The following is a 23,130-nucleotide window of genomic DNA, read 5'->3' as shown; positions in this document are numbered from 1 at the left end:
CCTCCTGGCTCTCTGCTCCAATCATGCTCTTTCAGCTCCTCATACGTCATGTCCTTTCATAACTTAGAGACCTTCATACTGCTTTTTTGTGTAAAATGCTCTCATCTCACCCTTCTATGCCACTCAACCTCTACCTCAAGGTTCAACAAATGTCACTTTCTCAAAGAAACTACCCCTCCTCTAAATTAAGTAAAATATCCTTGTACACTTACTTAGCACCACAATTGCCCCTTTAATAAAACTCATCTTACTTAAATCCTTATTCAGTGTATGCCTTCACCAATACTTTAGAAACTCTGAGGACAAGAACCATGACTATCTTATTCACCACTCCCTAGACCTAACACATAAGAACTCAATAAATATTGGTTGGACTAACTGATTGTACCTTTAAACTTAGGAATCAATGTACTTTAGGATAAGCAAACTGGTCTCTGAGAAGGTTCCCCTCCTGATCACCTAAGATAAGAAAGGCAATCACAGCTTTCAACGCTATCATTTCAGTTACTACTATATGACTAGAAAAATACTTGATTTTTACTTTCATTAATAAAAAATATTTGATATAGTTTTACCACTCAATAAATAAATAAAATATTTTGTAAAAAGACTTACCAAAATGTTTTTCTTATGTCGTTTCTCTTTTATATGTTTATGAGCTCCCTGGATGTTTTCAATGTGAATTAAGCAAAGTTTGCACAGATATCGGCAATTGGTATATTCTGGTGAGCGCTAAAAAAAAAAGTTGAAAACATTTTTTCAGAAAACAAAAAAAAAGTAAAATTTTTACTATATATGTGAAGGATACAACTATGTAAATATATGAGACAAAAATAAGCAGTGAATGAATACTTTTTAATAAACAATTCAGTACTCATATACCCAAGAGATAGCTGTCCTTTTCAAAATAGTCATCATAGGAGATAATATACTAATTTCAAATGATATCATGATAATCCTAAATATGTCTGATACTTATCTAATATAGTCTTCAGAATCCAATGTAAGATAAGAAAGGCAGTATTATTATTTAGTCTTATTCCAACACTGTCTCAAAAACTGGTTTAAAAATTTCAGTCTTTTTGATTACCATAAAAAATAAAATTCACCCGAAATTGGGAATTTCAGAAGAATGAATTGCAAATATGGAAGACAATTCTAAAATCTGAGTTTTGAAAACACTCTACTCAATTACAATCACATGGGAATAAATGGATAACCTCTTGAGTTAACTACTCTGAAGGGAAAAACAATTATGACACATGAAAAGTATCAGTCACAATACTGAAATCATACTTTATATATATATTCTTGAAATAAGAAAAAATTAGTAATCCCAAAGTACCTGTTATATGCTAAGCACTATGCTAGATGTTTGACATATAATTTGTCATTTTAACTCCCCTAATAATCCAATTAGATTGGTATTATCTTCATTTTATAGATGTGATAAAAAAAAGCTCATAGAGCTTGCAACTTTCACAAGGATACAACAATATTACATGGTAGATGCTGAACTTAATTTCATGTATATCTGAATCCAAAGCCAAGACTCCACCCATAAGATGATACAAAAAAAATTTACAGAAACACAATACGAGGAACCAAGATGGCGGAGTAGAAGGATGTGCTCTCACTCCCTGTTGTAAGAACACCAGAATCACAACTAGCTACTGGATAGCCATCGACAGGAAGACACTGGAACTCACCAAAAAAGATACCCCACATCCAAAGACAAAGGAGAAGCCACAATGTGACCATAGGAGGGGCGCAATCACAGTAAAATCAAATCCCATAACTGCTGGGTGGGTGACTCACAGACTGGACAACACTTATACCACAGAAGTCCACCCACTACAGTGAAGGTTCTGAGCCCCACATCAGGCTTCCCAACCTGGGGGTCCGGCAACGGGAGGAAGAATTCCTAGAGAATCAGATTTTGAAGGCTAGTGGGAGCTGACTGCAGGACTTCAACAGGACTGGGAGAAACAGAGACTCCACTCTTGGAGGGCACACACAAAGTAGTGTGCACGTCGGGACTCAGGGTAAGGAGGAGTGACCCCATAGAGACTGAACCAGACCCACCTGCTAGTGTTGGAGCGTCTCCTGCAGAGGCAGGGGGTGGCTGTGCCTCGCCGTGGGGACAAGGACACTGGCAGCATAACTTCTGGGAAATACCCCTTGGCATGAGCCTTCCCAGAGTCTGTCATTGGCCCCACCAAAGAGCCCAGGTAGGCTCCAGTGTTGGGTTGCCTCAGGCCAAACAACCAACAGGGAGCAAACCCAGCCCCACCCATCAACAGTCAAGCGGATTAAAGCTTTACTGAGCTCTCTGCCCACCAGAGCAACAGTCTGCTCTACCCACCACCAGTCCCTGCCATCAGGAAACTTACACAAGCCTCTTAGATAGCCTCATCCACCAGAGGGCAGACAGCAGAAGCAAGAAGAACTACAATCCTGCAGCCTGTGGAACGAAAACCACATTCACAGAAAGACAGACAAGATGAAAAGGCAGAGGGCTATGTACCAGATGAAGGAACAAGATAAAACCACAGAAAAACAACTAAATGAAGTGGAGATAGGCAACCTTCCAGAAAAAGAATTCAGAATAACGACAGAAGATGATCCAGGACCTCGGAAAAAAAATGGAAGCAAAGATCGAGAAGATGCAAATGTTTAACAAAGACCTAGAAGAATTAAAGAACAAACAAACAGAGATGAGCAATAGAATGACTGAAATGAATACTACACTAGAAGGAATCAATAGCAGAATAACTGAGGCAGAAGAATGGATAAGTGACCTGGAAGACAGAACGGTGGAATTCAATGCTGTGGAACAGAATAAAGAAAAAAGAATGAAAAGAAATGAAGACAGCCTAAGAGACCTCTGGGACAACATTAAATGCAACAACATTCGCATTACAGGGGTCCCAGAAGGAGAAGAGAGAAAGGACCAGAGAAAATACCTGAAGAAATTATAGTTGAAAACTTCCCTAACATGGGAAAAGAAATAGCCACCCAAGTCCAGGGTGAGTCCCATACAGGATAAACCCAAGGAGAAACACACAGAGACACACAGTAATCAAGCTGGCAAAAATTAAAGACAAAGAAAAATTATTGAAAGCAGCAAGGGAAAACGATAAATAACATACAAGGGAACTCCCATAACGTTAACAGCTGATTTCTCAGCAGAAACTCTACAAGCCAGAAAGGAGTGGCATGATATACTTAAAGTGATGAAAGGGAAGAAACTACAACAAGATTACTCTACCCAGCAAGGATCTCATTCAGATTTGATGGAGAAATCAAAAGCTTTAAAGACAAGCAAAAGCTAAGAGAATTCAGCACCACCAAACCAGCTCTACAACAAATGCTAAAGGAATTTCTCTAAGTGGGAAACACAAGAGAAGAAAAGGACCTACAAAAACAAACCCAAAACAATTAAGAAAATGGTCACGGGAACATACATATCGATAATTACCTTAAACATGAATGGATTAAATGCTCCAACCAAAAGACACAGACTTGCTGAATGGATACAAAAACAAGACCCATATATATGTTGTCTACAAGAAACCCACTTCAGACCTAGGGACACATACAGACTGGAAGTGAGGGGACGGAAAAAGATATTCCATGCAAATGGAAATCAAAAGAAAGCTGGAGCAGCAATACTCATATCAGATAAAATAGACTTTAAAATAAAGAATGTTACAACAGACAAGGAAGGACACTACATAACGATCAAGGGATCAATCCAAGAAGAAGATAAAACAGTTATAAATATATATGCACTCAACATAGGAGCACCTCAATACATAAGGCAACCGCTAACATCTATAAAAGAAAATCGACAGTAACACAATAATAGTGGGGGACTTTAACACCTCACTTACACCAATGGACAGATCATCCAAAATGAAAATAAATAAGGAAACAGAAGCTTTAAATGACACTAAAGACCAAACAGATTTAACTGATATTTATAGGACATTCCATCCAAAAACAACAGATTACACTTTCTTCTCAAGTGCACACGGAACATTCTCCAGGATAGAACACATCTTGGGTCACAAATCAAGCCTCAGTAAATTTAAGAAAATAGAAATCATATCAAGCATCTTTTCTGACCACAACGCTATGAGATTAGAAATGAATTACGGAGGAAAAAACGTAAAAAACACAAACACATGAAGGCTAAGCAATACGTTACTAAATAACCAAGAGATCACTGAAGAAATCAAAGAGGAAATCAAAAAATACCTAGAGACAAATGACAATGAAAACATGACGATCCAAAACCTATGGGATGCAGCAAAAGCAGTTCTAAGAGGGAAGTTTATAGCTATACAAGCCTACATCAAGAAATAAGAAAAATCTCAAATGAACAATCTAACCTTACACCTAAAGGAACTAGAGAAAGAAGAACAAACAAAACCCAAAGTTAGCAGAAGGAAAGAAACCATAAAGATCAGAGCAGAAATATATGAAATAGAAACAAAGAAAACAATAGCAAAGATCAATAAAAGTAAAAGCTGGTTCTTTGAGAAGATAAACAAAATTGATAAACCATTAGCCAGACTCATCAAGAAAAAAAGGGAGAGGACTCAAATCGATAAAATTAGAAATGTAAAAGAAGTTACAACAGACACCACAGAAATACAAAGCATCCTAAGGGACTACTACAAGCAACTCTATGCCAACAAAATGGACAACCTGGAAGAAATGGACAAATTCTCAGAAAGGTATAACCTTCCAAGACTGAACCAGGAAGAAATAGAATATATGAACAGACCAATCACAAGTAACGAAATTGAAACTGTGATTAAAAATCTTCCAACAAACAGAAGTCCAGGACCAGATGGCTTCACAGGTGAATTCTATCAAACATTTAGAGAAGAGCTAACACCCATCCTTCTCAAACTCTTCCAAAAAATTGCAGAGGAAGGAACTCATTCTATGAGGCCACCATCACCCCGAAACCAAAATCAGACAAAGATACTAAAAAATAAAGAAAATTACAGACCAATATCACTGATGAATATAGATGCAAAAATCCTCAACAAAATACTAGCAAACAGAATCCAACAACACATTAAAATAATCATACACCATGATCAAGTGGGATTTATCCCAGGGATGCAAGGATTCTTTAATATACGCAAATCAATCGATGTGATAGACCATATTAACACACTGCAGAATAAAAACTATATGATCATCTCAAAAGATGCAGAAAAAGCTTTTGACAAAATTCAACACCCATTTATGATAAAAACTCTCCAGAAAGTGGGCATAGAGGGAACTTACCTCAATATAATAAAGGCCATATACGACAAACACACAGCAAACATCATTATGAATGGTGAAAAACTGAAAGCATTCCCTCTAGGATCAGGAACAAGACAAGGATGTCCACTCTCACCACTATTATTCAACATAGTTTTGGAAGTCCTAGCCATGGCAATCAGAGAAGAAAAAGAAATAAAAGGAACCCCAATTGGAAAAGAAGAAGTAAAACTGTCACTGTTTGCAGATGACATGATACTATACATAGAGAATTCTAAAGTTGCCACCAGAAAACTACTAGAGCTAATCAATGAATTTGGTAAAGTAGCAGGATACAAAATTAATGCACAGAAATCTCTTGCATTCCTATACACTAATGATGAAAAATCTGAAAGAGAAATTAAGGAAATACTCCTATTTACCACTGCAACAAAAAGAATAAAATATCTAGCAATAAACCTACCTAGGGAGACGAAAGACCTGTATGCAGAAAATTGTAAGACACTGATGAAAGAAATTAAAGATGATACCAACAGATGGAGAGATAAATCACGTTCTTGAATTAGAAGAATCAATATTGTGAAAATGACTATGGTACCCAAAGCAATCTACAGATTCAATGCAATCCCTATCAAATTAACAATGGCATTTTTTACAGAGCTAGAACAAAAAATCTTAAAATTTGTATGGAGACACAAAAGACCCCGAATAGCCAAAGCAGTCTTGAAAAATAAAAACAGAGCTAGAGGAATCAGACTCCCTGACTTCAGACTATACTACAAAGCTACAGTAATCAAGACAATATGGGACTGGCACAAAAACAGAAACATAGATCAATGGAACAATATAGAAAGCCCAGAGGTAAACCCACGCACCTATGGTCAACTAATCTATGACAAAGGAGGCAAGGATATACAATGGAGAAAAGACAGCCCTTCAATAACTGGTGCTGGTAAAACTGGACAGCTACATGTAAAAGAATGAAATTAGAACACTCCCTAACACCATACACAAAAATAAACTCAAAATGGATTCGAGACCTAAATGTAAGACTGGACACTATAAAACTCCTAGAGGAAAACATAGGAAGAACACTCTGACATAAATCACAGCAAGATCTTTTTTGATCCACCTCCTAGAGTAATGGAAATAAAAATAAAAATAAACAAATGGGGCCTAATGAAACTTCAAAGCTTTTGCACAGCAAAGGAAACCATAAACAAGACCAAAAGACAACCCTCAGAATGGGAGAAAATATTTGCAAACAAATCAACGGACAAAGGATTAATCTCCAAAATATATAAACAGCTCATGCAGCTCAATATTAAAGAAACAAACAACACAATCCAAAAATGGGCAGAAGACCTAAATAGACATTTCTCCAAAGAAGACATACAGATGGCCAAGAAGCACATGAAAAGCTGCTCAACATCACTAAGTATTAGAGAAATGCAAACCAAAACTACAATGAGGTATCACCTAATACCAGTTAGAATGGACATCATCAGAAAATCTACAAACAACAAATGCTGTAGAGGGTGTGAATAAAAGGGAAACCTCTTGCACTGTTGTTGGCAATGTAAATTGATACAGCCACTATGGAGAACAGTAGGGAGGTTCCTTAAAAAACTAAAAATAGAATTACCATATGATCCAGCAATCCCACTACTGGGCATATACCCAGAGAAAAGCATAATTCAAAAAGACACATGCAGGGCTTCCCTGGTGGCGCAGTGGTTGAGAGTCTGCCTGCTGATGCAGGGGACACGGGTTCATGCCCTGGTCTAGGAAGATCCCACATGCCGCAGAGCGGCTAGGCCCATGAGCCATGGCCACTGAGCCTGCACATCCGGAGCCTGTGCTCCGCAACGGGAGAGGCCACAACAGTGAGAGGCCCGCATACCACAAAAAAAAAAAAAAAAAAGACACATGCACGCCAATGTTCATTGCAGCACTATTTACAATAGCCAGGTCATGGAAGCAACCTAAATGCCCATCAACAGACGAATGGATAAAGAAGTTCTGGTACATATATACAATGGAATATTACTCAGCCATAAAAAGGAAGGAAATTGAATCATTCGTTGAGACATGGATGGATCTAGAGACTGTCTACAGAGTGAAGTAAGTCAGAAAGAGAAAAACAAATATCGTATATTAACGCATGTATGTGGAACCTAGAAAAATGGTACAGATGAACCAGTTTGCAGGGCAGAAGTTGAGACACAGATGTAGAGGACAAATGTATGGACACCAAGGGGGGAAAGCCACGGGGGTGCGGGGATGGTGGTGTGCTGAATTGGGCGATTGGGATTGACATGTATACACTGATGTGTATAAAACTGATGACTAATAAGAACCTGCTGTATAAAAAAAATAAAATTAAAAAATTTTTAAAAACACAATAAATACATGTTGAATTTTAAAATATTGTTTCTAGTGTCTTACACTGAAATTGCAGCAATGCTTAATTTTTATCTCAGATTGACTTTCAATAGGCTGCAACTCCTGACAAAAAGATTCTCACTTCAGAATATAACATAATTTCCTTTAAATAGGAAACTTGCCCCAAATTTAGAAACAGTCCTGCCACAGACTAAAAATAAATACAGTCTTCATTTATAGAGTATCTATTAACCTTACAACATCTGTATGAGGATTCCCCATTTTACTAGCAAAGCAACTAAATCCCTAGAAGTAAATAATTTGCCCAAGGCAACAAGCAAATAAGAAAATTCAGCTCAATCTAGTCATTTCAATTCTTTAGTTTAAAACTATTTCAAATCTGTCCTTATTGCAGAATGAATTAAGCCCTCACAGACTTCTTTCTCTCAGTTTCCAACCACAGCTACTTCTTAATTCACCAAGTATTTTCTGAGCTCATACTATGTCAAACACTTTTCTAGGAGGTGAGGATGATAATGTAAACAAAACAAATGAAAATCCTTGTCTTCATGAATTGACATTCTACTGTAGGAAGACAGGTAATAAATAAACAAATGTACAAAGAAATAAATAAATAGGAATGTGGGGGAGGTGTTATCTCCTTTTTAATAATAGTCATCACTTATTAATAAAATGTCTTGAGGTGAAAGACTGAGCTGTGTGGATATATGAAAAGACATTCCAAGCAGAGATAAATGTGAATGCTAAGGCCCTGAGGAAGGAATGTGCCTAATCTGTTTGCAAAATCACAAAAAGGCTACTATGACTGGAAAAGAGAGGTAAAGGGGGTCAGATGACAAGACTCCTCATAAGGACTCCAAGTTTTATTCTAAGTGTGAGGGGAAGGTATTGAAGGCTTCTGAGCAAAGAATTACAAGATCTAATTTCAAAGGGATCACTTGCCTTCTATATTAAGAATAGAAACAAGATGAGTCTAATGCCATTATGATCATACTACAATAATCCAGATGATGTTGGTTGGCTTGGTTCAAGGTAAGAGTGGTGTAAGTGGCAAGAAGCGTTGGATTCAGGAGTTGAAAGCATAAACACAGAATTCCTAAAGCCATGCATATTGATGAAGTCACTACAGCAGTCATGAGAGCACTCATTAGACAACTTTTTCAATCGTAAAATGTGAGCAGACAACGACTGCGTCTGGAATCTTTTAGTAAGAAAAGCTTGGTATAACACTGAATGGGGAGCCAGAGGCCTGAAATGACATCTCAATTGATCTCATTTAAATCTCTAACTCTTGAGCCTGCTTCTATACCCATAAAATGAAATAATAAAAACTGCCCTACTTGGTAAAATAATTCAATTCTACAAGTAGCTAATCTTTATTTTGTGCTTAGCACATACCAGGCACTGTGTTAAGAACTTTACTTGTATTATCTAATTTAATCATCATAGCCCAATAAGCGAGGTATCATTATTTTTATCGAATCCATTTAAATGATAAAGAAACTGAGATCTGGGGCTTCCCTGGTGGCACAGTGGTTAAGAATCTGCCTTCCAGTGCAGGGGACATGGGTTCGATCCCTGGTCCGGGAAGATCCCACATCCGCAGATCAATTAAGCCTGTGTGCCACAACTACTGAGCTTGTGCTCTAGAGCCCGTGAGCCACAACTATTGAGCCCACGTGCCACAACTACTGAAGCCCGCACGCCTAGAGCCCATGCTCTGCAACAAGAGAAGCCACCGCAATGAGAAGCCCATGCACCGCAACGAAGAGTAGCCCCCACTCGCCACAACTAGAGAAAGCCTGTGCACAGCCACGAAGACCCAACGCAGCCATAAATAAATAAATAAAAAGAAACTGAGGTTTAAAGAGGTTAAATAACTTATCCAATATCATCTAACCAGTAAGTGACAGTGCTAGACCTAGTGACTCCAAAAGCCCATACACTTAACCACTAAGCAAACTGTTACCTTTAATTACTGGCCAACTACTATGTGCAAGGCACTGTATTAGGCACAACAGTAAATAAGACAAGAAAGTCCTCAGTATCATGAAGCTTCTAGTTTCACAGAAGGGACACATGAAAAATGTTTAAAAATTCCTTTATTATAGTCAAAATATTTATTTTGCCATTAAACAAATATATCGATAAGCCTCCTTTAAAGTTTCTGTAGACCAACTAGAATAAAGATTTGTCTCCTGAACAACCAACAGATAAAAGAAAAAATTAAAGGGGAAATAAAAACGTTTCTTGAGACAAATAAAAATGGAAAAACAACATATCAGAACTTGTGGGATACAGCAAAAGCAGTTCTAAGAGGGAATTTCATAGCAATAAATGTTTACATTAAGAAGCAAGGAAGATCCCAAATAAACAACCTAACTCTACCATAAGCAACTAGAAAAAGAACTGATCCCAAAATCAGCAGAAGAAAGGAAATAATCAAAATCAGAGCAGAAATAAATGAATTAGAGATCAGACTCACAGTTATAGAGAACAAACTAGTGATTACCAGTGGAGAGAGGGAAGGGAGGAGGGGCAATAGAGGGGTAGGGGATAGAGAGGTACAAACTATTATGTATATAATAAGCTACAAGGACATACTGTACAACACGGGGAATATAACCAATATTTTTTAATAACTGTAAATGGGGTATAACCTTTAAAAATTATGAATCACTATATCGCACACCTGAAACTTATATGACATACAATACTATTCAGCCATAAAAAATGAGAAAATCCTACCATTTGCAATGACATAGATGGACCCTGAAGGCATTATGCTAAGTAAAATAAGTGAGACAGAGAATGACAAATACTGTACGATCACTTATATGAGGAATCTTAAAAAAAAAAAAAAAACCCTCATAGGAAGAGAAATTAGACTTGTGGTTACCAGAGGAAGGGAGGGGAAAATTGGAGGAATATGGACAAAAGGTACCAGCTTCCAGTTATAAGATAAGTAAGTACTAGGAATGTAATGAACACTGCTGAATGATATATAAGAAAGTTGTTAAGAGAGTAAATCCTAAAAGTTCTCATCCCAAGAATATTTATTCCTTTTTTTCTTTTTTTCTTTCTTTTCATTTTATCTATACGAGAAGATGTTAGCTGAACCTACTGTGGTAATCATTTCACAATATATGTAAATCAAACCATCATGCTATACACCTTAAATTTATACAGTCACGTATATCAATTATTTTTCAATAAAACTGGAAAAAAGTAAAAGTAGTAACCTGGGGGCTTCCCTGGTGGTGCAGTGGTTGAGAGTCCACCTGCTGATGCAGGGGACACGGGTCCATGCCCCGGTCCGGGAAGATCCCACATGCCGCGAAGCGGCTGGGCTCGTGAGCCATGGCTGCTAAGCCTGTGCGTCCGGAGCCTGTGCTCCACAAAGGGAGAGGCCACAACGGTGAGAGGCCCACGTACCGCAAAAAAAAAAAAAAAAAAAAAAAGTAGTAACTTGAAATTAAAAAAAAAAAAAGATTCCTGGGCATGGAGATTCTAAGTATTTCCTAGTCAATATTTAACACTTGCTATAGGGAAATTTACTCTTCTGATCTAACAGTTTGGACTTATTCCTTCTTTAGTACACGTTAAAAATCTACATCTTTACTCCTCAATGAGATAATCTGTAAGTACACTGCGAACCAAATACTTGATGCAATCAAAAGCAAGTTGGTAAGAATATTCTTAATGAGTATTTTAAAATTGGTAAAGAAAAACTTTAATTAACAATATACTGGATTGACAAGAGGTTTGGGATGGCATGAAAACCAAAAAGGAGCCACAAGAAAAAGAAACTATAGATATCTATGCTGGTATTGGCACACACTGATTTTACATCATTGCTAATCTAAATTCAACAACAAAATGTTTTCCATGCTTCCAAGTTTTCTTTCACCCCAGGCCATTCTTTCCTACTACTATCAAATATCCATTCCACCCCAACTTCTTCCTTCTCCCAAGAACTGACTTTTCCTGCTTCATATACTACATATCTTCCCAACCAGTCCCCTGCTTATATTCCCTGAAAATACATTTTTCACATTCCCTTTATACATGTCATACAATTTACCTACACTAGCCATTCCCTAACCCAACTCCTAGCCATTCCTTCAGACTCAGTTCCAATGTCACCTACTTATAAAGCATTCCCCAAACTGATGCCTCTATACCCCAACTCAAGTTGGTTACTCCTTTGTCTAAGATCCTATTTTCAAACAATATTGTTATTACTATTATTATTTGCTTACACGCCTTTCTCTAAGAGAAACTCCTAGAAAGGCAGTATGGTGGTTTTTAAAAAACCACACAGGCCCCAATTCAACTTTTTATCACCAGATCATGGCACATGAAAGGTACTCAATATTTATCTTGATAATGCACAGATCCAGACTAATTTCAAACTTAGGAAAGGGAAAGTGAGAGGAAAGACAGAACTATGTAACACAGCAAATTGCAGGCTTCCCTGGTGGTGCAGTGGTTAAGAATCCGCCTGCTAATGCAGGGGACACAGGTTCCAGCCCTGGTCCGGGAAGATCCCACATGCCGTATGCCACAACTACTGAGGCTGCGTTCTAGAGCCTGCGAGCCACAACTACTGAGCCCACGTGCCACAACTACTGGAGCCCATTCACCTAGAGCCCATGCTCCTCAATAAGAGAAGCCACTGCAATGAGAAACCCTTGCACCACAATGAAGAGTGGCCCCCGCTCGCCACAACTAGAGAAAGCCCATGTGCAGCAATAAAGACTCAACGCAGCCAAAAATAAATAAATTTATAAAAAAAAAATAAAATAGCAAATTGCAAAAAAGACTTGCTTTTAACTAGGATCTTGTGAGACTAACTATATAATCCAAACTCTATCCTACATTATGGGCCTCTACTCCTTGATATTCCTTCCTACTTTCACAGGGTGACTACTGTCATAAATTCTATTAATGACTCAGGATTGCCTTCTTCAATTTAAATATAATCTTGTTTTTCTAAGCTATACAAAATCATACCATTTCTTTTTTTCCTTCCTTATTTATCAAGAATGATGATCTATTTCCCTGTATGCATACTAACAAATATCCCAAGTATCTATTTAAGAACAGACTGATTTATGATTCTTTCCTTCAATATCTAGCAGTGTTTTTACTGTTAAGGCTGGGAATCTGTATTTCTAGGTTAAGAAATTAATTAGTACTCAGCAACAAGATACCTATGGCTAGAACAGTTCCTAATACATAGGAGATATTCAGTAAATATGGGAGAAAAAAAGAGGAAAGAGAAAACCGAGGGGGAAAGGAGGAAGTCTGGTACATCCTGTAGTATTTGCTAATTTATTTGTCACTCCAAATAGACCGTTAACTTCTAATCGGCAGAAACTGTGCCATTTTCACCAACATATATCCCCAGTGCCTAGCACAGTATCTAGAACATAACAAGCTCTCAGTATCTATTTGATAAGCGAGTAAATCAGGGGTCAGCAAACTTCTTGTAAAGGGACAAAGTTATATTTCAGTAAATATTTTATGCTTTGGTAAACAGTAGATATTTTATGCTTTGTGGTCCACATACTCTCCGTAGCAACTTCTCAAAACTCAACTCTGCCATGGTAGCAAGAAAGCAGCTATAGATAATAAGGATGGCATGGTTGTGTTCCAATAAAACTCTGTTTATAAAAACATGAGGTATTTTACCACAATTAAAAAAAACAAAAACAAGGTGATAGGCCACAGCTTGTCGAGTCTGGGATGAATGAGTGAAGTCAGACTCACAGATGTAAGGATTTGCTGAACAAATGGAGGGAAAGAAGAAAGAGAGGGAGAGAAGAGGAAAGGAAATAGGGAAGGAAGGAAAGATGCATGATATCTCCACCTAAGGAATATAATAAGAAAAATAAAAAGAGCTGTACTTGGGAAAGAAAAGTTATGAAACATGCATTTTCCTCCAAATAACTAAAACACATAGTATACTTTTTCAAGTCGAAAGATGTGATCTCTTTCTAAGCGTTCTTCTGCTTGTTTCAAGCCTAGCCTCTGCTCAGGTGTCAATGTAGATTCATCTATCACAGTGGCATTTTCTAAATAGTCCATCTCTGAAGAATTTTCTTTATTAGATTCATCGTTCTTCATTTTACCTAGAAAAGGAAGCAATCACTTAGTTACCATCATCCGAATTGGTAAATTAAAATTTTTTTAATGAAAAACAGACATTCAATTTATACACATACGGAAAAAATATTCTTCCTTTATGTTTTCCTTCGTTGTGCACGTTGGTATACCTATGTAAGATAAAAGTAAAAGATATACATGATATCAAAATTCACAAAGAAAAATCTACTTCATGGGTCAAATGCCTATCTTCTTCCAACGAATCTATATCAAAAAAGACAAATATGACTGAGACTCACTATACAAGGGTAACATAACATAACCATTTTGTCGAATCTCTGAAGTAAATATGATATAAAGCTACTTTAAGTCCCAAAGATGACTCAATGAACCGAAGTCACTTCAGTGACTTTATCAATATACAAAAGAAGCTAAAAGAACATATATACTCCAGACCACAGACTCACATGAGGCTCCTTCTTTGCTTTCACTGAACTCATGGATATCTCTACCACACCAATATTTTTTCTTTGCTTCTCTGCCTCCTAACTAGATTGTGATCTCTTTAAGGCACAGACTATGTGCTTTCTTTTCAATCTTTGCATTTCCAGCACCTACCAATATATACTTAGAATAATAGTAGGTTCCACCACCAGTGTGGTTTTTTTAAATATAAATTGAATCATGTTACTCTCTTGCTTAAAATACTTAACAGGCTCTCATGGAGTTCAGAATAAAGTTTAAACTCTTTAACATATAACCCACAGTGCTTGCCCTCTTGAAGGCAGTCAACAGTTTAAATACAATAATCCCAAGTTGTAGTAAGTGCTATAAAGGAAAAAAACAAGTAACTGAGAGGGAAACAAACTTTAGATATGGGGGTCAGGGAAGGCTTTTCTGAGACTTTAAGCCAAGACCTCAAAAAAAGAGAGCTAAGTTGTCTATATCTCTAATCTTATATCCTGCCCTAACACTTTTCACTTCATTCATACCAAATGTGCTAGAATGGATCAGTGCTACTCCAAGTATCAATGCCTGTACATGTTCTGTTCCCTCCACCATCAAGGCCCTTCCTACTTCAACTAGTTATGTTTACCTGTCCTGCAAAATTCAGTTTAAGCATCAACTGTTTCAGAAGACGGTCTGGGACTTCCCTGATAGTGCAGTAGTTAAGAATCCGCCTGCCAAGGCAGGGGACAAGGGTTCGCTCTCTGGTTTGGGAAGATCCTACATGCCGCAGAGCAACTAAGCCCATGTGCCACAACTACTGAGCCTGCACTCTAGAGCCCACGAGCCACAACTACTGAGCCCACGTGCCACAATTACTGAAGCCCATGTGCCTAGAGCCTGTGCTCCACAACAAGGGAAGCCACTGCAATGAGAAGCCCACACACCAAAACAAAGAGTAGTCCCCGCTTTCTGCAACTAGAGAAAGCCTGCGCGTAACAACGAAGATCCAACGCAGCCAAAAATAAAATAATTTTGAAAAAAGAAGACAGTCTGATATTCTTTATATTCTCATAGCACCCGCTATTATCTCACATTTTCACAGCAATGTAATTTGCATTTATTTATCTACCTCTTACAATTAGATAATGAATTCCTTGATGCTAATGACCAGATCTTATTCAACTTTGTACCTTCAGATTTTAATACAATGCCTAGACCAGAGATGACACTTAATAATAGTGTGTTGAATAAAGAAATTGATTTGGACGTATCTAAAAGCACTTCTAAAAGTAAATGCTCATAGATAATAAATAAACCTCTCCTCTCTGCCCTCAAAAGCCACTCTACATGCCATCTACAAGAACCCTGAAATTCACTTCTCTCTTGATAGCACTAATTTTTCTAAATAAAAATAGTGTGCCTCTCTCTGGAGGTGATGTGTCTCCTACCACAAGAGGAGCATAACAGGAATATTATTCAGCAATGAAAAAGAATGATGTACTGCTACATGCTACAACATGGATGAATCTTAAAACATACTAAATGAAAAAAGCCAGACACAAAAGGCCACATGTTGTATGATTTCACTCATATAAAATAGGCAAGTCTATAGAGACAGAAACTAAATTAGTGGTTGGCAGTGCCTAGGAGGAGAGGGTAATGAGTAGTGACTGCTAATGGGTATGGAGTTTATTTTGGGGGTGGTGAAAATATTCATGATTTAGACAGTGGTAATGTCTACACAACTTTGTAAATACACTAAAAAACACTAAATTGTATATTTTTAAATGGCAAATTTTATGGCATGTGAATTATATCTCAATAAAACTAATATAAAAAGGTAAATAAAAAATTTAAATATGACAGATGATAGTAAGAACTATGGAGAAAAATTAAAAAGGTAAAAAGAATAAGGAGTGCCAGAGGTGGAGGTGAGGTTTGTAAATTTTAGATAAGTGACCCAGCAAAAGGCTCACTGAGAAGGTGAAGGAGGTAAGAGAGCTAGCCATATGGACATCTGGGGGAAGAGTATTCCAGGCAAAGGAAAAAGCAAATGCAAGAGCCATCAGGTGGACATTTGCCTTCACATTTGAGGAACTGCAAGGATATCATGCAGTTGGAACAGAGAGAAATGATGAGAAGTAGATAAATGAGGGCAGAGAAGTGGGGGGTGGGGGAGTGCCGAAGATCACAAAGGTCACAGCAAGGACACTAGCTTTTACTCTGATATATGGGAAACCATTGAAACATGATGAACAGCAGTAACATGATCTGAATAATTTTAACAGGATCATTCTGGCTGCTATGTTGAAGACACAAGGAAGGATGGTATAAGTGAAAGTAAGAAGATGAGTTAGGTTCTGCTGCTCAAAAGCATGATCCTGACCAGCAGCATCAGCTTCATTCCGGAGCTTGTTAGAAATCCAGTATCTCAGACTCTAGATTTTCTAAATCAAAAATCTCGGAGAATGGAGCCCAAGAATCTGAATTTTAATACAATTCCCAATTGATTCACTTTAATTGCACATTAAAGTTTGAGAAGCCCAGATCTAGTATATTCTCCCTTCAAATATTCACCAGGCTCACTCTCTCACCTCTTACCTTCAAGTGTTTGCTCTAATGTCACCTTCTCAGTGACAATTTAAATTTGAAACACCACCACCAGACACAGCAGCATCATTCCTTATGACCTTTCCTGTTTTATTTTTCTTATAAGATTTATCACTATCTAACTTATTATATACTTTTGTTGTTTACTATGTTTGTTGTCTGTCTCCTCCCACTAGAATATTAACTCTGTAAGTAAGTACAGTGTTATCTGTTTAGTTCATTGTTATATTCCTAGCAACTAGATCAGTACCTGCACATAGCGGAGATCACCCAAAACATTTACTGAATGTACAAACGGCAAAAGGAAAAATGGTGGAAGTGCTAGGTGGGAGCTAAAGTTGGACCTAATGGAGATTAATCCATTAATCTTTTGGCCACACTACACCGTTTGTGGGATTTTAGTTCCCGACCAGGGATTGAACCTGGGCCCTCAGCAGTGAGAGCCTGGAGTCCTAACCACCGGGCCACCAGGGAATTCCCATATAAATCATTTTTGGGTTTTTTCGGTTTTTCTTTTTGTGGGCCACACCATGTGGCACGTGGGATCTTAGTTCCCCAACCAGGGATCGAACCTGAGCCCCCATGTTGAAAGCGCCAGAGTCCTAACCACTGGACTGCCATGAAGTCCCTCATTCTTATTAGTTTGTTAAAACAAGTTTCCTGAAAGGACCTCTATTTGGTCTACTAGCTTCCTTAAGCTATTTCAACCTGTTCTCCATGTTAACAAATAACAAAACTGCATTTAATCGGAGAAATAATAATAATAAAGGATATTAATTGCCATTGCCTGCCTACTGTGTCAGGGACTACATGAAACTCTATTGAATTATTTCACTTAATCTTTATAACAAAGGCAGCACCATCTCCACATTTTAAAAAATGAGGAAACTTAGACATGTTTTAAAGGATAAGCAGCTTATCCAAGATTACGAAGTTATTAGGTGGGGAAGATAAGATTCAAAACCTATGAAATTTTACTCCAGAGCTCACAGTCTTAACCACCTCACTCTGTCACCTTATTTTGTCACCTTTTTAAGAAAATAATCTTTAAATCATATTTTTCACTAATTCAAGTGACCAGACCCCTGTAGCTGATCTTATGCACCAGTATTTCCCAACTTCAATCAATCACATACCGTCATGTTTAGATCTGCCATATCTAAACACTAGCAGTACTATTATTTATTTGATATTGTCTTTAAATTGACTTACTTTTTTGGGCCTTGTCCTAACATACCTATGAAATTATTAACATTTTTTCTTACATACAAAGGTACCTCTATTAAATTAAAAAAAGGGTTTGTCAATAAACCATCATCTGTGTACCACCAGAAATAAAAAGAAGCTATTTCTGAACTCTTTGTCAGTATTTCTCAAAGTGTGGTAAATAATGATTTAGAAATAGCTTTTTCTGTTTATACATCAAGAAAAGGTTTTATTCTTTTAGCCATAGAAACATCAGGAAAAAAGACTGCCAAGAAAAATTCATTAATTTAAACAGACATGGATAATATTTATAAACAAGTAACGCTAAGATCAAGATCTCATAAGAAAATGAATTTTACAATGATAATTCTCAAGTAAATTGCAACAGTGTCCTATTGAATCTGTTTCCAGTTTTGCTCCTGTCAAAGAATTTGCTGAAAAGATAAACATATATATTTGTGTATATATATATGATCACAGTGCTACCTTGGTTAAAACTCTTCAGTGGCTTCTCAAAACACTCATAATAAAGTCCAAACTGTTTATCATATCCTAAAAGGCCCTTTACTTTCCAATTCTTGTGTGCCTTTTCAGCTACGTCTTTTGCCACATTCCCCCGCAAGTCCCTGTTGCAGTCATACTAAATCTCAGTCACACTTGCAGTCTCACATTTATATCATGCATTTTCTCAATCCAAAGTCTAAATACCTCAATTAAATCATGTACTTTCTCGATTCTAAGTTTTTGGCACTGAACTAAATTACCATCTTACTTATCTGTATCACCCTCACCTAACTAGAAGCTTCCTTGAGGTCTGGGGCTGTGTTTTTTTGGTTTTCCACTGTAAACACATGCGTAACATATAATGGGAACTCAATATATACATGTTTGGCGAATGAATGAGCAATGTATTACCAGGACCATTTAAAAGAAGAGTGAGAGAGAGAGAGACAGACAGACAGACAGAAAGTGTGTGTGTGTGTGTGTGTGTGTGTGTGTGTGTGTGTACACATCAACTATAGGAGCCACTAAATTTGTATCTGCACAGGCTTTGTACCTCCCATAATAAATGTTTTCAACCTAAGACCCATATTACTAATGTCCTTTTTGTAGTTAAAGTAGTTAAAATCAAACTAAGGATAATCTAAAGAACATTAATATTAAAAAATCTCTCCAAAAATGTGACTTGTGGAATAATCTAATTTGTACTTACTCAAATCATCCGATATGTCTTCAGTTCCTGAAGCACTATCATCAGAATCACCAGTATTATCTGTACATGTTTGTTGCTTCTGAGATTGTTGTGAGTTTTCCAGAGCAGATTTTTCTCCCTCTGCAACATCAATATTCATTTTGTCCAGAGAAGTAAAGGAGCTTGGAATTTTTTTTCCAATCTGCTGTAATTCTGTCTGTCTCATGTTTTCTTTCAACAGTAAACTGGGTACCTTCTCAGCTTCTGCTGGTAAGCTGGGCACCTTTTCTGATTTCATCTGAGAACCAGGTGCTTTTTCTGCTCTCCTCTGTGAATTAAGTGTCTTTTCTGCTGCTGCTGCCTGTGAGCTGGGTGCCTTTTCTGTTTTCACTGGTGAATTAAGTGACTTTGGTGATTTTTCTGTTTTTGCCTGTAAACTGGGTGCCCTTTCTACTTTTGCCTGTGAAACAGGTACCTTTTCGGCTTTCACCGGTGAATTCGGTGATTTTTTTGCTTTGCAGTGACTTTGATCTCGAAGGACTAACCCCAAATCTTTAGGGCCTGGAACACTGGCAGCATTTACTTTACATGATTTAACTTCTGTTTTTTCTATACAAATATCATTTTGCTTATTTTTTTTACTACTATTCCTATTTGGAGAGTTGGTCCCAATTTCTTTTATGGATTTATCATTTCTAGCTTTCAAAGTTTGATTAGTTATAAATTTAACTGCTTTGCTTTCTTCAGAAAGAGCCCAAGCATTCTTCTTTGGTTCATGATTTTCATTTTCAGAGGTCTTAGACTCTTCCATTATTTAAAAACCTGCTTCTTTCCAACTGTGATATTGTAAAATGGCAGATCTCCAGTAGTCTGAATTGCTTCAAATCCAGTTTAGGCAAGCAAACTATTGGATTAAAAAAAAAAAATCTGTTATTTAAAATGCAAAACCCATTTCTAAAAAATTGGTTAGACATAAAAAAAACTTTTATAATTTATTCTCAAAACTGAATAGCGGGGCTTCCCTGGTGGCCCAGTGGTTAAGAATCTGCCTGACTATGCAGGGAACAAGGGTTCGAGCCCTGGTCCGGGAAGATCCCACATGTCGCGGAGCAACTAAGCCTATGCACCACAACTACCAAGCTTGCATTCTAGAGCCCACGCGCCATAACTACTGAAGCCCGCGCACCTAGAGCCCGTGCTCTGCAACAAGAGAAGCCACCGCAATAAGAAGCCCACGCACCGCAACGAAGAGTAGCCCCTGCTCACCGCAACTAGAGGAAGCCGCGCAGCAACGAAGACCCAACGCAGCCAAAAATAAATAAAAATAAAGTAAAAAGCTGAAGAGTAAAAAATAAAAATTTTTAAACTCTGAAAACTATATGAGGAGTTAAAATCCACTTAGTAAATAACAGTGAAACGCCCATTAAGGAGGTTCTAATGTAATTCTAGCACTATGACATCAAAACAAGGGAACTTCAGAAGTAAAATGCTGTTTTACATTACTCAATAAGAATTTCAACTAAAAGGGTTATAAAACCTGCAATTGATGTACCACAATTAACATAAAAGGAAATGGAACAAAAATAACACAAGAATTCCAATCTATATGCAACACAGGGAATCAGCTTATAGAAGACTAAGTGGTAAAAATAACAGAAGAACTGCAATCTATATGCAACACAGGGAATCAGTTTATAGAAGACTACGTGGTAAGATCTTTCCCACATGACTTTCCTACTAAATACTACCTATTTATACCACTAACCTACTTCTAACTTGATGCTCTAAACATGGGGAACCAACATCAACAGACTTTCTCCAGCTCTGAAGTACAAAGCAGTTTAAATAAATTCTTCTGAGGTAAGAAAATTTTAAAAAACCAACAGGATCCCAGAGTTTAGAAGTTATAGTAATATTCTGTATGATGATACATGTCATTATACATTTGTCAAAACCCACAGAATGGATATCCCTAAGAGTGAACCCTAAGGTAAACTATGGACTTTGGATGATAATGACGTGTTAATGGTGCATCCACTGTAACAAATGTACCACTCTGGTGCAGGGATGTTGATAGTGAGAGAGGCTATTCCTGTGTGGGGGAAGGGAGTTACATGGGTACTCCGTACTTTCTGCCCAACTTTGCTGTGAAACTAAAACTGCTCTTAAAGAATAATAATGTTTAGAAAAAAGATAATAGAAAGAAAAAAAATCAGAATCCGTTTTGTTCTAAAACATAATAGGAACTATTACACTTCTACCACAGAGCACAAACTATAAACAAATGAAAACACTACATTTTGTTAAGTAATTTCTATACTAGAAATAGCTTGTATACTACATATTATGGAAATCAGGTTATTTCCGAAATATTAGCAGTAATAAACCAAGCTTACAATGTTGATTACCTTTAAGGCAATAGTTCTCAAATTTTATCATTCATTAGAATCACCTGGAAGGTCCCATTCCCAGAGTTTCTGATTCAACAGGTCTGGGATTGGGGCCTGAGAATTTGCATTTCTCACAACTTCCCAGGTGATTCTCATATGGCTAGACTGGAAAAGACACTTGAAAAATCAATGCTCTAAGGAATGTTTCTGAAAGTAGAAGTGAAGGAAAACCAAACTCTTCTGTATAATCTTATACACACGATTATAAGCTCCAAGAGGTAAGAAACCATTTCTCATTTTGCTTACCATTATATCTTCAATGCCTATTACAGTGCCTAGTTCAAAGTAGACACTCAATAAATTTGTTAAATGGATTAATAAAAACCTAACTTATTTTTAATTATTCACACTTTAAAAACAAAATATAATAGATCCAAAAGATATTTAATTGCTTCATACTTTATATTGTCTACAATGTAACTAGAAAATATCTCGCTTCCCAATCCATCCCCTAGCCTCCTACCACCCAGGGTGGCCTGGATAAGTATGCCTCTTTCTATGGACTTTGTTCCTACCTTTCTCATAGTACTTAGCACTTAACACATTTCATGTGTTTACCTCCTATTTAGACTACAGGAATTTTTTACCCAATGTGCTTCTTATAAAACAAATACACTTACACAGTTGAAAAAATGGCAAGGCAAAACAGCATTCTCCTACCAACTACCAATCTCCTCAGAAGCAACTACTGTCAACTCTTTTAGCTGTTTCTTCTGAGATTTATCTCCATATTTCTAAATTACACGCTTAAGCTGGTACTACCTATTTTGTTTTAGATTTAGATATTATCTACTGACTTCCTACAGACAGAATTGTACACACACTTATGTTCCCATCCCACCACCATCCTCCCAGGATGACTATAATATGATATGCCAATATTATTTATGGCTGAGCCAAATACGCCATTGCACAGAGTTTGCTACATATCTATCAAAATTCATTTTCCCCTTTTTCCTAGGCACGTAGCTAAACTACATTTCCCAACCTTCTCTGCAGTTAGGTGTGTCCTTAGGATCAAGTTCTTACCTCCTCCATGCTCTCCCCTTCTCACTGGATAAAATTCTCAGTCATCCATCTTCAATCACATAGCCAACAATTAAATTTCAATCCAGACCAGTAGGTCTTAAACTTTTGTGCACAGGAATCAGCTAGTTCCTAAGTGCAGATTCTGATTCAGTAGATTTGGAGTGAGGACTAACATTCTGCATTTAGTCTAACGAGCCCAGGTAAAGTCCACACTGTTAGCCCTTGGCCATACTTTTGACTGGACAAAAATCATCAATGGAACTTGGGACTCCTGAATGACCACACACATTAAACTATTCATCTGGATCTGGTGACTACTCACCTAGCAACTATTACATGAGACAGAAATAAAACTGTTTCTTGGGTCACTATACTATTAGATCTCTT

General features: G+C 37.2%; 1 protein-coding gene across 9 annotated transcripts in view; it reads right to left on the bottom strand.

Annotated features, from left to right (window-relative positions):
- Window positions 1–23,130, bottom strand: part of TUT4 (terminal uridylyl transferase 4) — a 149,778-nt gene that overhangs the window by 101,607 nt on the left and 25,041 nt on the right. For 5 of the 9 annotated variants that reach the window (XM_082667510.1, XM_082667513.1, XM_082667511.1 and 2 more), the window contains exons 2-5: window positions 19,286–20,168; window positions 13,926–13,976; window positions 13,669–13,832; window positions 616–732 (exon numbers count right to left, since the gene is read on the bottom strand). In XM_082667510.1, coding sequence (XP_082523636.1) covers window positions 616–732; window positions 13,669–13,832; window positions 13,926–13,976; window positions 19,286–20,075 — 1,122 coding nt within the window. In that variant the 5' untranslated portion in view covers window positions 20,076–20,168. The remainder of the gene's footprint in view (window positions 1–615; window positions 733–13,668; window positions 13,833–13,925; window positions 13,977–19,285; window positions 20,169–23,130) is intronic. The other 4 variants (XM_082667515.1, XM_082667516.1, XM_082667517.1 and 1 more) reach the window with 1 other exon arrangement.

Source organism: Grampus griseus (assembly GCF_964374135.1).
Source record: "Grampus griseus genome assembly, chromosome: 1".
In the NCBI taxonomy this organism is placed as follows: Eukaryota; Metazoa; Chordata; class Mammalia; order Artiodactyla; family Delphinidae; genus Grampus; species Grampus griseus.
The sequence above is the reverse complement of the archived record's forward strand: the minus strand, read 5'-3'. Positions and strand labels throughout refer to the sequence as shown.